The sequence below is a fragment of the Branchiostoma floridae genome, chromosome 16 (assembly GCF_000003815.2).
Source record: "Branchiostoma floridae strain S238N-H82 chromosome 16, Bfl_VNyyK, whole genome shotgun sequence".
Taxonomy (NCBI): domain Eukaryota; kingdom Metazoa; phylum Chordata; class Leptocardii; order Amphioxiformes; family Branchiostomatidae; genus Branchiostoma; species Branchiostoma floridae.
The window spans coordinates 15,376,455-15,390,060 of record NC_049994.1 but is presented as its reverse complement, the minus strand read 5'-3'; the positions used below and the strand labels follow the sequence as shown (position 1 = coordinate 15,390,060).

The following is a 13,606-nucleotide window of genomic DNA, read 5'->3' as shown; positions in this document are numbered from 1 at the left end:
ACAGTCAAGTTGTAATGTGGGGAGGGGGGGGGGGCTAGGCTGCTTGTTGGTGATACATGTATGTCAGGCATTATATATGGTCTTGAATACAGTTTTACTTTCTTTAGATATAAGCATTCTACAGTAACTGTACTGTCTTTTATTTTTCAATACTGTTTAAAAGAAATTTAAAATTTTTTACAATTTGTTTTTCTAATCTTTAAAATTTATTTTATTACCTTTCATTGATTTTAAATCATTGACATTGTTGTAACTTGGATTATTATTTTTTAGGCCAAGTACAGAGAACAGGTGCAGTCCACCCTTGCTCAACACAAGATGCCACCCGACACACCTGAAATTCTCTGGGCCAAGGAGGTGGGGAAGCTACAGAGCCAGGTACGGCATCTTTACTGCATCTTCTGGTTCTGGTGAACCTTTCCATTCTAGACTTTTGGTCAGTTTACATCGAATGATAGAAGCTTGCTTATCTTTTTTTGGGTTTGGCAGTAAAGTATATACAGCAAAGGCTGTCCATGTAGCTGGGGACTAAAGCAAAGTGCTAGCCATGCTGAAAAGACATCTATGGTGCAAAATTAAGATTTTACCAAAAGGCGACTTTGCTAGCCTGACCCGCGGGAGGACTGGGACCTAGGGTGATGTGGAATGCACCGTGCTGTATTTCATTTATGTCATGCCCACCTGAGAAAACCCATGTTTTGATGCAAAATGCGCCAGAAGTTGAAAAAATTTATAAAAAAAAAATGTAGTGCCCTCGAACAAAAAGTGTTACAACAGCAATGTTCCAACGTTCGAATCAGGTATTCGAATTGCCAACCACTTGGCCCGCTCAAAATGGTTTGATTTACTCGAAGGACGTTTGTGTGATACAAACTTTGAGCCTGTGTGATACGGAAGTTATCACACGGTCCGGAACACCCTTATCAAACGTTTTCGCGTCAAAGGTATGACATAAATTGTATATATCGTAGACCTGCTAATGCAGTAGGCCCAGCAATCATTTAATATACTAGTATTTGGCAACTGAGGATACTTTAGATATTAAGACTGCAGAGGCTTGTCATTACAGTTCTTTAATGTGTGCTGTTGTTTCAGAATGAATACATCAAAGGAAAAAGCACCCAGTACACTCCAGTGTTTGACACACCTGCCATACGGCAAGCTGACGAGGCATCCAGACTACAGAGTGATGTAAGTACTTTTATACAGCTGTATAGCCAAAAATGTGAACATTTTGCCTAAAACTTCAGTAAAATAACACTTTAAGTAGATTTACGGAAATCAACATAATTAGTGTAAACACATGAGTAACGTTAGAATATTCTAATCTCAATACATTGAAAACTGTGTACTTATGACCACCACTGTGTAAGGGCCATTAAGGCTACTTTTGACAATACCTTTAGATATTTTTTTCACTGACAAAAGTATTTATACTCCTGTCTGTAATACCCCTGTCAACTTTTTAAGTTTCCTAATGCATTGTTAGGTTTAACTGTTCATGCAATTTTTTTTACAGATCCCATACAAGTACGAAGTAAAGAATCTTGTAGGGAAGCAGTTCCCTGTCCACGAGACAGAGCAGTACAAGTACATGTTACAAGTGTCTGGTTACCAGAGCGACCATGTCTACAGAGACGAGGCTAAAACCATCATGGAAGAGGGACACAGTCAGTACCCCTTCACTCCGGAGATGACCAGGGTGGAAGAAGCAGAAAAACTCAAGTCAGAGGTAAAGACATACCTCTAACATATCCAACAATGTAATTGTTACTCTTCAAAATTTCAATTGCATTATAAGGAAAGGGGAATTTAATCTCATCCAGCTTAGCTCACTGAAGAGCTATTGTTCCACTGGTTGTTACAAAGAAGACAGATTCTGTCTATATTATATACAGGTTCATTGTACTGGGGAAATACCCATTGTTCTTTTCAACAAGCACAATGAACAGTAGACCACCTATGGACTGGGTAGAATTTACAGAAATGTAATGGGGAATGGATACTATGTGTCAAGATTTATTTAGAATATTTTACTAATAAGTATTGGTTTGTTTATTCCAGCATCTGTACAAGGAGAACTATGAAAAGTGGAAGCAGAAGTACACCAGTCACCCGAACCAGCTGGGCTTTGTCACTGCTAAGGAGATTGCAGAGGTTCAGAGTGAGGTATGACAATTTTCTGCTTTTCATTAAACAAGCCTTTTACTAGTTTCTGTCTCCTATCATAGTATTAAACCTCAAAACGGGTCAAGTTACTATCCTATATCTTTTGCTATTGACTCAGAATTGGACAGAAATTGAATTGATAAACCATTCTTAAAGGCCAATGTATACAAGGCCAACTTTGTAGTGTCAATCAACTTTTGAAAATTTGGAAGTACCCAAATTGGTTTGATAAACACTTATAGTTCAGAACCAAGGACAGAACTTTAAGTAGATATGTCTGCAAAATCATTACTTCAAGAAATGACAGAAGGAATTGTATAGCACCAGACAGCTTCCAGATCTTGGACATTCCTACCAAGATCTATTACACTACAGATTACCACATTACAGAGGTGTTCAGCACCATGGACAGGGTTATTACTGGATGTTATTTTTGGATAGAAAGCTTCTCCAATTTTGTTGTATTTCTTCGTAGTTGCTTCCATCTTACAATAGCTTATGTTATCTTAACATATATTTGGTATTCCTGTTTAAGCATGATCATTATGAGATTTGTATTAACTGTTGTTATTTGTTGATGTTTTAGTCTAACTACCGTGAGAAGTACTTGAAAGAGAGGGGGACTGGATACTTCGTCCCTGCAGACAACCTGGAGGCTGTACGGGTGAAGGAAGCTACAGAACTGGCCAGTGAGGTGGGTACATTTGTAGATGTTCTATCTCAAATTTTTTTTTTTAGTAATGGTCTGTTTTATAGAATTTACCTCTGATTTGTAAACAAACAGTGTATTTGTCAAAATTGTACATGAAAATTTGTCCAGATAAATAAAACTCTTGATTTTAAATTGGATAATACTTTACATTGCCATTAGAGAAAAAATATGAGCCTACATATATTAAATGATTAGAATGTTGTTTCTTACACTCCAGGTCAAATATTCCCAAGATGCCCTAAATGAAGCCCATAACAAGAAGTTTGATGCAGTCGGGGACTCAGTGGTGGTGAAGACGGCCCAGGAAGTCTCAGGGCTAACAAGTGAGGTACAAAATCATCCAACACTTTTCATGTTTTTTAATGGAAAATAGAGTATAGAGGGCAAAGACATGAAGTGACAGAGCAAGGTGTACTGAAATACATTTTCTTTAGCAGTATGGAATTTGTTGAAGTTGAATTTGGGCTGTCTACACTCTGTTATATATTCTGACTAACTGTGGTCTACCAGTGTATGTGCATGATGTGGACCTGGGTAGACATTACTAGAATATTTTGTGCATTTTTCAGTTTTTCTTGCAAGTCTCTGTTGCACATGATGCACATTTTTTTTACATAGAAGAGACAGTATTAGTGTTTTACATGTCGGTGTGAAAAATGGAAAATGAACAATCCCTAGCCTTACCTCTCAAAGTGGGAAAAAATGTACATTGTGAGCTTTCTTAAAGCTGTTACATGTTGGATACTGGAAATCCAGAGATGGTGATTCAGAACCAAGGACAGCACCCGGATTAAACATATCTGCTGGCATGAACCTTATTTAAAGCTGCTACATTTTGGATACTAGAAATCCATTTTTTATTCACAAATTAGTTGTTGTATTTCAAGTTCAGCACCAAGGACAGGGTTTGAAGTAGACATCTTTCAAGGTACAAAATCATTCTGAAAAGGAATTGAATGATTAAAATTCCACCAGATCACATATATCCACCCAATAAGAATGTGTATAAACTGATGCAACATCCCCCATTTTAATGCTCTCCTGCATATCTAAACTGCTGCTGAGATCTTTCAAACACACTGTCTTTCAACGAGATGGAATTATATAACCTGAGGATAAATGTTAAGACAGGTTAAAACTGACCAATCCCTGGCCTTTCTTCAGGTCAAGTACAAGGAGCAGGCAGAGAAGATGAAGTCCCAGCACAAGGTGCCTGCAGACGCACCTGACTTTGTCTGGGCCAAGGAAGTGGGAGACCTTCAGAACCAGGTAAAGTGCCCTCTGTTGATTCATTGGTGAACTGCAGAACACCACTCATACATGTACAGCATAGTGAATAAGCCAATGTAATGCCTGTGTGTAGAAAGGATGTGACTTTGTTAATTGCTATGAATGAAACACATATCAAATGTAAAGTCATGGTGCTGGTCTATGGTGTTATATGTTTTCAATCTAGGAATGAGGCAGAAAAAGGGTTTTTATATCATAACAAGTTTGTTTATTGTAGCAAGTACATTTTATTTCTTAGTTTAAGTGTTGATATTAATTTTTTTGTAAACCTTCCTTTACAGCGCCTGTATGCAAAAGACAAGTCAGACAAGTACGTCCCAGTACTGGACACCCCAGTTAACCTACATGCTAAGGAGGCTGGGGCCCTACAGAGCCATGTGAGTCATCTTCTTCCGTAGTCTTGTGTGTGCTTTGCCTTTAAATTCTGATAATCTGGGTACTAGTTTACGTACATGTGCATTTGTGTAGTGGACAAGCAGTTGTCAAACAAGGAAATATTCTTAACACTTTTTGATGGTTGGCCCTCCAAAAGATTAAAAGACTTGTCACAACTTACTCAGCAGAGATATGATTTATTGGCATTGAAAGAAGAAAAGGACAGAATAATTTGGTGTACGATATCTTTGTTTCAATACAATTTTGTCTTCATTTTTGGCAGGAACATGTAAATAAGACTAGGGAAATTGTTTCAGACACATAAACAAGTTAAGAACTTTTTTCTTATACTTTGTGAATTTTAATTGTAATACATTTACTTTCTTTCAAAACACAGCTCCCATACAGCGACCGTGACGCTGGTACCCTGTTCTCGGAGTATCGAGGTCAGCGCTACACCCCGCTGGTCACCCTGGAAAAGAAGCATACAGACGAGGTCCAAAGCATGATCAGTGATGTCATCTACAAGGATGAGGCTAAGGAGATCATGCAGAAGGGACACAGTCAGTACCCCTTCACTCCGGAGATGTCCAGGGTTGAAGAAGCTGAGAAACTTAAGTCAGAGGTGCGGGGAATTATTACTTGAATGCATTTCGTCAGGCAAGTTCGTGGCTTTTTTTTTGTAGTAATTATGTTTGGGTTCATGTGCGTAACTGCCTAGAACCCAGGGTTTTGGCCTTCAAATTCTGTCATGTAACCAATCTTGAGCCCTTGGGAAAGGCACTTAACACAATGTTTGTCACACCACCACGGTGCATAAACGGTTATCTGATTTTGGTCAAGGAGGTAAAAGATGGTTGAAGGATAGGGTTTGACCCTGCCTTTCAATCCAAGAGTTGCCATGTATACTTGTATACAGTCATTAAGGGATATTTGATAATTCAAAAACAGACAAAAGTTAGGAGTAGTATTTATTATAGTAGGTCTCATTTTGAAAACAGATGTAAATCTCAACTGAATCAGTTATTACTAAAATGTTGTATTTGTAGAGTTAACATACATTATATTTTGATTGATATGATGATATTTTGATATTGTGATTCAATTGTTAAACTTTGCTCTTTTGTTGTCCCTGCACTAGAATCTGTACAAGGCCAACTATGAGAAGCACAAACAGGTGTACACACAAACCCCCAACACAGCCCACATCGAAGCGTGTAAGGAGGCAGCAGAGTTACAGAGTGAGGTAAGATGATAATGAATCGCTATTTTTTTACTTGAAGAAGATAAGGGACTGGATGAATTCAAATTTATTGTGTTTTCCCCAGGTTATTTTCACAAATCCCACTGTCATAGTCTCTAGAATTTTGTGAATTGCCTGTGGGAATTTTTAAAAATGTTTACATTGAGATACAGTAGCTTAGCAGGTTGACAATCTGAGCTGCATTTTGAATAAGTAAATTGCTCCAGATGTTAACAAGGAATCTTGCTTAGAGACTTTGCTATACAAGTATGCTGCTGCATTATTTTGCTGCCTTTGGATTATGAATACATGTATGAGATGTCTAAACCTCATGCAATAATGTTTTTACAAATTATCTAGTACTGTTAATGATCAGAAAGTCCTTTAATAGACATGTGACCCCTTCTTCTCTCATCATACAAGTAGATACAGCCCCAATGTATTTTAAAGCCCAGTTTTGACATATTGCAGGTGCAAATGTAAGAGATTTTCAATAATCACTAATACCAAGATTTTTTCTCCCAGATGAAGTACAGAGAACAGTATGAAAAGGGCAAAGGTCATGGCTACTTCCTCCCCGCAGACTCTATGGAAAACGTCAGGGCAAAGGAGGCGAGTCAGCTGGCTAGTCAGGTGTGTATAAAACTATAAGATACTTGTTGGATGATATGCATCAATGTAACAATTGTGTTGTATTGTGATGCTGAAGTCAAGAGTGTGTTGTATTGTGATGCTGAAGTCAAGAGTGTGTTGTATTGTGATGCTGAAGTCAAGAGTGTGTTGTATTGTGATGCTGAAGTCAAGAGTGTGTTGTATTGTGATGCTGAAGTCAAGAGTGTGTTGTATTGTGATGCTGAAGTCAAGAGTGTGTTGTATTGTGATGCTGAAGTCAAGAGTGTGTTGTATTGTGATGCTGAAGTCAAGAGTGTGTTGTATTGTGATGCTGAAGTCAAGAGTGTGTTGTATTGTGATGCTGAAGTCAAGAGTGTGTTGTATTGTGATGCTGAAGTCAAGAGTGTGTTGTATTGTGATGCTGAAGTCAAGAGTGTGTTGTATTGTGATGCTGAAGTCAAGAGTGTGTTGTATTGTGATGCTGAAGTCAAGAGTGTGTTGTATTGTGATGCTGAAGTCAAGAGTGTGTTGTATTGTGATGCTGAAGTCAAGAGTGTGTTGTATTGTGATGCTGAAGTCAAGAGTCTTAAACCCAAATTTCAAAGGATGGCAGCCAGCCATTTTCAATTTGAAGAGAGGGTTTGTTTTGATTTTGTTCAAATTGTTCTGTTCCTTTCTCAATTTTGTAACATTTTTTTCAAAGACCATTACAAGAGTTAAGTATAAAGTGTCAGTTTATGAAGTGAGATGGAAAATTAAAGAGGATTTTGAATATCATGACTTTCAGTGGCTTTTAGGAATAAGCTCTAAGTCTAATAAGCAGACAGTAGAAGCTCTCTTTCTTGTAGGTGGATGTTATTGAATATTGATTGAAATGAATGCTTATGCTTTGAATCTCTCAGATCCTGTACACCCATGAAGCTCAGAAGGAAGCGCAGACCAAACCCTACAACCCCGTCTCCTCCCTGACTCTCCTCACGGCTCAGGCCGTCTCAGAACTCACCAGTGAGGTTAAGTACTCAGAGGAGGCGGAGAAGACCAAGTCACAGCACAAGATGCCGCCCGATGCGCCTGAGATACAGAGGGCCAAGGAAGTTGGGCAGCTGCAGAGTCAGGTAACCTTTTAAAACCTTTGTCCTACTAACTGATAAACTGTCCTTTAAAATTCTTTTGGCTGTATGCAATGTACTTGACATGTGTGCATACATTGTACCCTGTATATAGGGTTAGAGTTAAAGCAATGTAAAAAAAAAAGCTGTCATATTTGATATTCTATTTCTATCTATAAAGGCGTAGAAACTGAAACTGAGAGTTGTGGTTACTATAGTGCATAGGTTTTTGTTTGGAAAAAGTTGTACTTTACAGAAGAAAACATATGAAAATTTTGTTGATTTTGTTCCAGATTTCCTGCCTATTTCAAGTAGAGGGACAATGCAAGAGGGATACTTGATTTGTAATGATAATAAAACAGGATTGCAACCTGTTGCTGTTTTTGATTACCTTTGTTTCTTAAAGTTTGTAAAAGTTGTGAGTTGCTCATCCCCTGATGATGATGATGATGGGGATAATGATGATGTTGATTATGATTATGATTGTATCCCCTCCAGGTGGAGTATGCAAAGAACAAGACTAACCAATACACCGCAGTGCTTGACACGCCCAGCAACAGGCATGCAGTGGAGGCCACCAGGCTAACCAGCGAGGTAACTATGGACTTTCACAACGTAGTCAAATGTTTTCAAAAGATAACAAGTCAATCCCCTTGAATCTTCTAGCTCCCTTGTAATGTGATCTGTAAGGTGTTAAGTTTCAAGACTGTTTATTATGGTAAGCTTTTAACCTACATTTGTAAGTATGGAAGTCAGAACCCTTTAGTTCTGCTATGTACTTGGAATTTGCACCATCAATCAAGAAAAAAATATTATTATCAATAATATTTCTGAATAAGGGTTGTCATCTCTGTAAGTGTGGCTGAGAATATTGGGGGAAAAAGACCAGACTTTCATAGAAATTGAGTTTGTAAATGATGTACACATTTTAACTGAAATGTTTCAAAATTTTGCAGCTACCTTACAAAGAAGAAGCTGAGGACATGATAAGGAACAAGGCCTTTGCGGCTCAGGACACTCCTGTGATGGACCGAGTGAAGAAAGTGTCGGACCTGCAGAGTGACGTCGTGTACAAGGCCGACGCCAAACACATCATGTCGCTGGGACACAGTCAATACCCATGGACCCCAGACATGGCAAGAGTGCAGGAGGCAGAGACCATCAAGTCTGAGGTAAAGGGGATATCTGGGGAATTAGTGAATATGATACACAGTTTTGGAAGGTAAAAGTTCCAAACACATCATGTGGCTTGGACACAATCAGTATCTGTGGACTCCAGATATGGCAAGGGTGCAGGAAGCAGAGACCATCCAGTCTGAGGTAAAAGGGAACTTTGGGAATTGATGTAGTACACCTAAATTCCAAAGATGTAACTTGTTGAACACAGTTCTACTACTTGTAACAGTCACCGTTAAACCAGGTCCTGTATTAGTTTGGACCACATTTGCCTAAGGAAAAACGGGCCACTTTTAGTATGCAGATAATTGCTTCCATTGACCAAAGCTTTACGAATCCTGTCCATAGTGGCCACCTGTCCTTTGTGACCATTTTCTGGCAATCTATTAACCATGCTTAAAGATTATGTGCTGTTCAATCTGTATGATATGATGATGGGTGATATAATCTTCACTTATTCAGCTATTCTTTAACTAAGTCATAAGTAAATAAATCTTTCCTATTACAGCGGCTCTACACGAGGGATTCAAATGACCAGAAAAAGAAGTTCACCATCCTTCCAGAAACTCCTGAGGTGGCCTTAGCAAAGGAAGTGGCCAAACTCCAGAGTGAGGTATGCAGTCTGCAATTTATTTTTTACTTTTTCTAAAAATATTAGAAGAAAGCTGATTCTGATCAAAAGATAGCAAGCTGAGAAGATTTTGGGGTATTAGATCTGAAACATTATGTTTTGGCTAACATGACACATAACCAAATCAGGGGTTGGAAATGATATTATAGTGTTCAGTTCATGATTGTCATATTTTTCCCTCTGCCCACCAACAGAAACAGTACAAGGAGCAGTACCAGAAGGAGAGAGGGAAGGGCCTGCATCTTCCTCCTGATGCTGTGGAAAACCAGCGGGCAAAGGAGGCCAACCAACTTGCCAGCCAGGTCTGTTCCAAATTATTAATTAACCACCTTTCAACTTGACACACCAGTACATTTGTATTCGCATTTGCTTCTGCAATGTTTTGCAATGTGAGAGACTCATTGAGATCCAGAGGATGAAAATATCAAGCTCTCTAGCACGTAGTTCTAGATAACTGTATTGAAAAAGCCAAAGCTCTTGTCAAATTTGTTAATTTGGTCTGACATCTTGAAGAGCAAAGTAGAAACTACAGAATATACAGTATTCAGCAAATCTTTTCTGTGCATAACCTGCAACATTCCTGTATAGAATCTAAAAAAGATGTTACTCCGGATTTTGGTAAAGTCTTTGAGAACTTCTAAAATGAGTTGTTATAGAATAACAGTACTGGAAGTTACAGCAAGTGTTGATGTTTACCTCCTGTGTAGATCAAATACACAGAAGAGGCTCGGAAGTCCGCAGAGGGCAAGAAGTTTGATGCTGTGGCAGAGACACCTGTGTTTAAGACAGCAGTGGAGGCGTCTGAGAATGCCAGCGAGGTATCATGGGTGGAACGTGGAGCTATGTTCTGTCTCCGTGGGTGGAATGTCGAGCCGTCTTCTGTCTTCCCATGTGGCTGTGTCTTCTTGCAACAACTGGTTTTACCGTACTTGTAATGTTTGGTATGTCATGTCTTGTTTAATGTCCCTTTTAGATGTTGTATCTATCATGCAGCCATTCCAGTTTCATATACATGTTTCAAGTCCTGCTGTTGGATTGATTTAAAAAAAAAGGTACATGTATAGTAAGGAAAAACATCACTTTGTCCTCCTTTAAAGCCACTGTGTGTAGATTTTATGTTGTTTTGTTGTAGAAATCATCTGTTTAGTGTAAAAACGTGTTTAGATTGTCTTAGTTTTAGTGATTTTGGTAGATACATGTTATTATATACTTAGTCTATGTTCATAATGCATGCTTTCACTGTCTTGTATAAGTCTGCTTAGAAGTGTTTTCCTTCCTTGTAATAAAACTGTTCCTCGTCCTGTCTCTGTCTCCCATTCATTTCCGTCTTCGTTCATTCCTGCCTTCGATTCTTTGCTACATTCTGCATTCATTTCTGCCACATCTTGACACTCCACTGCCACATGCCACTTGCTACAATCCTCTCCTCACATGTTCACACACCTGCAGCAATGTTAACTCCATCTTCTTCTCTCAGCAGTTTCTCTTTCCTCAGTTCACTTTGCAGCTGCTGGAGTCTGGATCTTCTCTTCTTGTGTGACTGTACCTTATTTACCTTATTTACAACTTAAGATGCATGAACTAATACTTGTGAACTTCTTATGCTTTCATTGAATATCATGCTCTGTTGTTGACATGTTTTTGTGCAACATTCTATAAAGCTATATTATCTCAATACTTGCCTATTGTCTATATGTATTCTTTATTATAATCTCTTTTTGCTGCTCTTCAAAATTGTAATTCTCTTGGCATGTTATTTTCTATCATTCTATTTTACTGCCTATCATTGTCTAAGTTCTACAAGCTTCTTGCCTATTCTACATCATAAGCCTTTCAACAACCCATCCTTAACTCCAGTGTATTGTGAGGCTAGGTCCTCTTCAGATATGTGTACTATCTTCTTGTTATATATGTTGCTGTACTTGTATATGTGAGCATTGTTTGTGCGTTGTTTTGTCTCACGTTTGTCGTTTCCGTCCTCCGTTGCCATGGCTACATCAGACAAACTACGTGAAGGATTATGAGAAGGCGAAGACCAAGTACAACCTGAGCTCGGACACCCCCCTCATCAAGACAGCCAGGCAGTCTGCTAATCTGGCCAGCGAGGTACGCATCTTCTTTAATTATCCAAAATACCAGTTTTTAAGTAGAGGACAATAGATTTGTAGAGTGCCTGGTACAATGTCCCTGGTACAATGTCCCAATTTTTAAAGTGTTTGCCATACATTTGGAAAGCTGTGGGTTCAAATCCTGGGTGGGAAATAGACTCTTATACTAGTAGAATGACTGGCGTAATGATGATAATGAATTGCCTAGCTACTGGGCAGAGTGTTTTGCCTTGCACTTGGAAGGTTGTGGGTTCAAACCCTGGTTGGGTCACCAAAGACAGGAAAATAGTCCTTACTGATTTTTCTGCTTATCGCTTTTATGAGAAAGAGTATGAGAGCTGAATACACCACTTCCTTTAGGCAAGTCCCCTACTTAAGTGGTCTGTGTGGCCCAAGGGCTTAAGAAATGGAGATGTGCACCACCTATTACACCAAAATGAAGGAAGGAATTTAACAATGTATTCACTGATTGTCGAGATTCAATCAAATGTATGTACCAATTTGAAATTTTAGCATTTATTATTATTAATTTAACTGTCAACAATATAAGTTTTTCATTTTAAGAATATCCAGAAATGATACCTCCATGTCTGTATTTCATTCTTTTAGAACACATATTTGCACAAAAATTGGAGTAGCCCAACCCTTTTCCCATGTTTTCCTTGTTTCCTCTCCAGTATAAGTACCAGCAGCCGGTCAAAGGGGCCAAGTTTGAGCAGATATGTGACGGCATGCGTGAGGTGCATTGCGCTACAGTCAGCAAGCTGCAGAGCGACGTACGTACATGTACACTTGATACCTTATTTTCAGTAGAAAATATGCAGAATGACAGAGTTTGCAATGACAGACAATGTCGTTATGTAAAAAAAAAAAAACAAAGTATTACAAACCAGTGTAAAAAAAGTTTGTACTTGTAAAAACTACAATCAAACCCCTCCCCATTTTTGAAATATTCCACTTTCCTCCCTCGATAGATTGAATACAAACAGCCACTTGCAAAACACACCATTGTAACTGACACTAAAGATTCCCAATCGTAATGTCATCCAAGATCAAAATCAAGACTATCAGAAGATTAACGATATTCTCTTTTTGCCCACAGATTGAGTACAAACAACCACTTAGAACACAGTCAGCATTTTCAAATATATTTCTCTTTTCCCCCCCAACAGATTGAGTACAAGCAGCCACTTGAAAATTACACTGTGATCACGGACACTCCGGAGATGAGGAAGCTTGCATCACTGCAGGAGATCGTCAGCGATATCTTCTACAAGGAGGAGGCCAAGGAGATCATCGAGAGATGCTGCAGCCAGGCCCCCATCTACTTGGAGATGGATCGCATGGCCAGACTGCAGGACCTGCTCAACATGGTAGGGGGCGTTGTACTTTTCTCCTTTCCCTTCTGTAGAATTTTGGCAATGTTTCCGGTGCAGAGCCTGGGAGGGTGGTTGTGTCTAATCTGCAAGACTTTGAAATGAGAAGCAGGGATGTATCTTCTACGCGTGCTCCTTTTTATACAAGTTTCTGTAAATTTTAAGTTTGCGGAAGTTAGTGATTTTGTGGTACATTCACCATTGAAATAATATAGCAGTAACTAAGATGGAGCAAATATAAGCAAATGTTTGGCATTGTGACAAGGTGAAGTTGATCTCTCACCTAATAAGGGGGACTTGTTGTTTCCTGCATGCTGTAAACTGGACTTTATTTTGTAGTAAGTATGGAAATGAGGCATTTGTAATCGAAACAACACAGAAGAACTGTTGTGTAGTAAAATACATGTACAGCATATGAGAGCTGACTGCAAAAGTTGCAAACATAAAACTGCCGTGAAAATGAACAGGAGAGTGCTGAAGCCTCCAGAAGAAAGTCTAGTTTTTTAGATAAGCCCAACAACTGATCTTGTTGTTCGTCTCCTTGCAGACACAGTACCGTGAGAAGTGGGAGATGGACAAGAAGAAGTACACCGTCCTCACCGACTCACCTGAGATCATCCGTGTTGTGGAGGCTGGCAAGCAGCAGAGTGATGTAAGTCTTCTTTTTTTCTTAACTACTTTCTTCAAGTATGAGTGGTACATGTTAGACAGATTTGTTGTAGCTACAAGTTGTAGCTACAAATGTATGCTTCTTTGGCAAGATGAATATTTCAATATGCCTTATTTAAAAGAAAATTCCAATTTC

General features: G+C 38.8%; 1 protein-coding gene across 1 annotated transcript in view; it reads left to right on the top strand.

Annotated features, from left to right (window-relative positions):
- The window catches only part of LOC118432830 (nebulin-like), a 138,704-nt gene that overhangs the window by 62,668 nt on the left and 62,430 nt on the right, over positions 1-13,606 (top strand). Inside the window, exons 7-10 of the mRNA XM_035844451.1 lie at positions 11,319-11,423; positions 12,103-12,201; positions 12,598-12,798; positions 13,349-13,453. Of these exons, the coding sequence (XP_035700344.1) occupies positions 11,319-11,423; positions 12,103-12,201; positions 12,598-12,798; positions 13,349-13,453 (510 nt within the window). The remainder of the gene's footprint in view (positions 1-11,318; positions 11,424-12,102; positions 12,202-12,597; positions 12,799-13,348; positions 13,454-13,606) is intronic.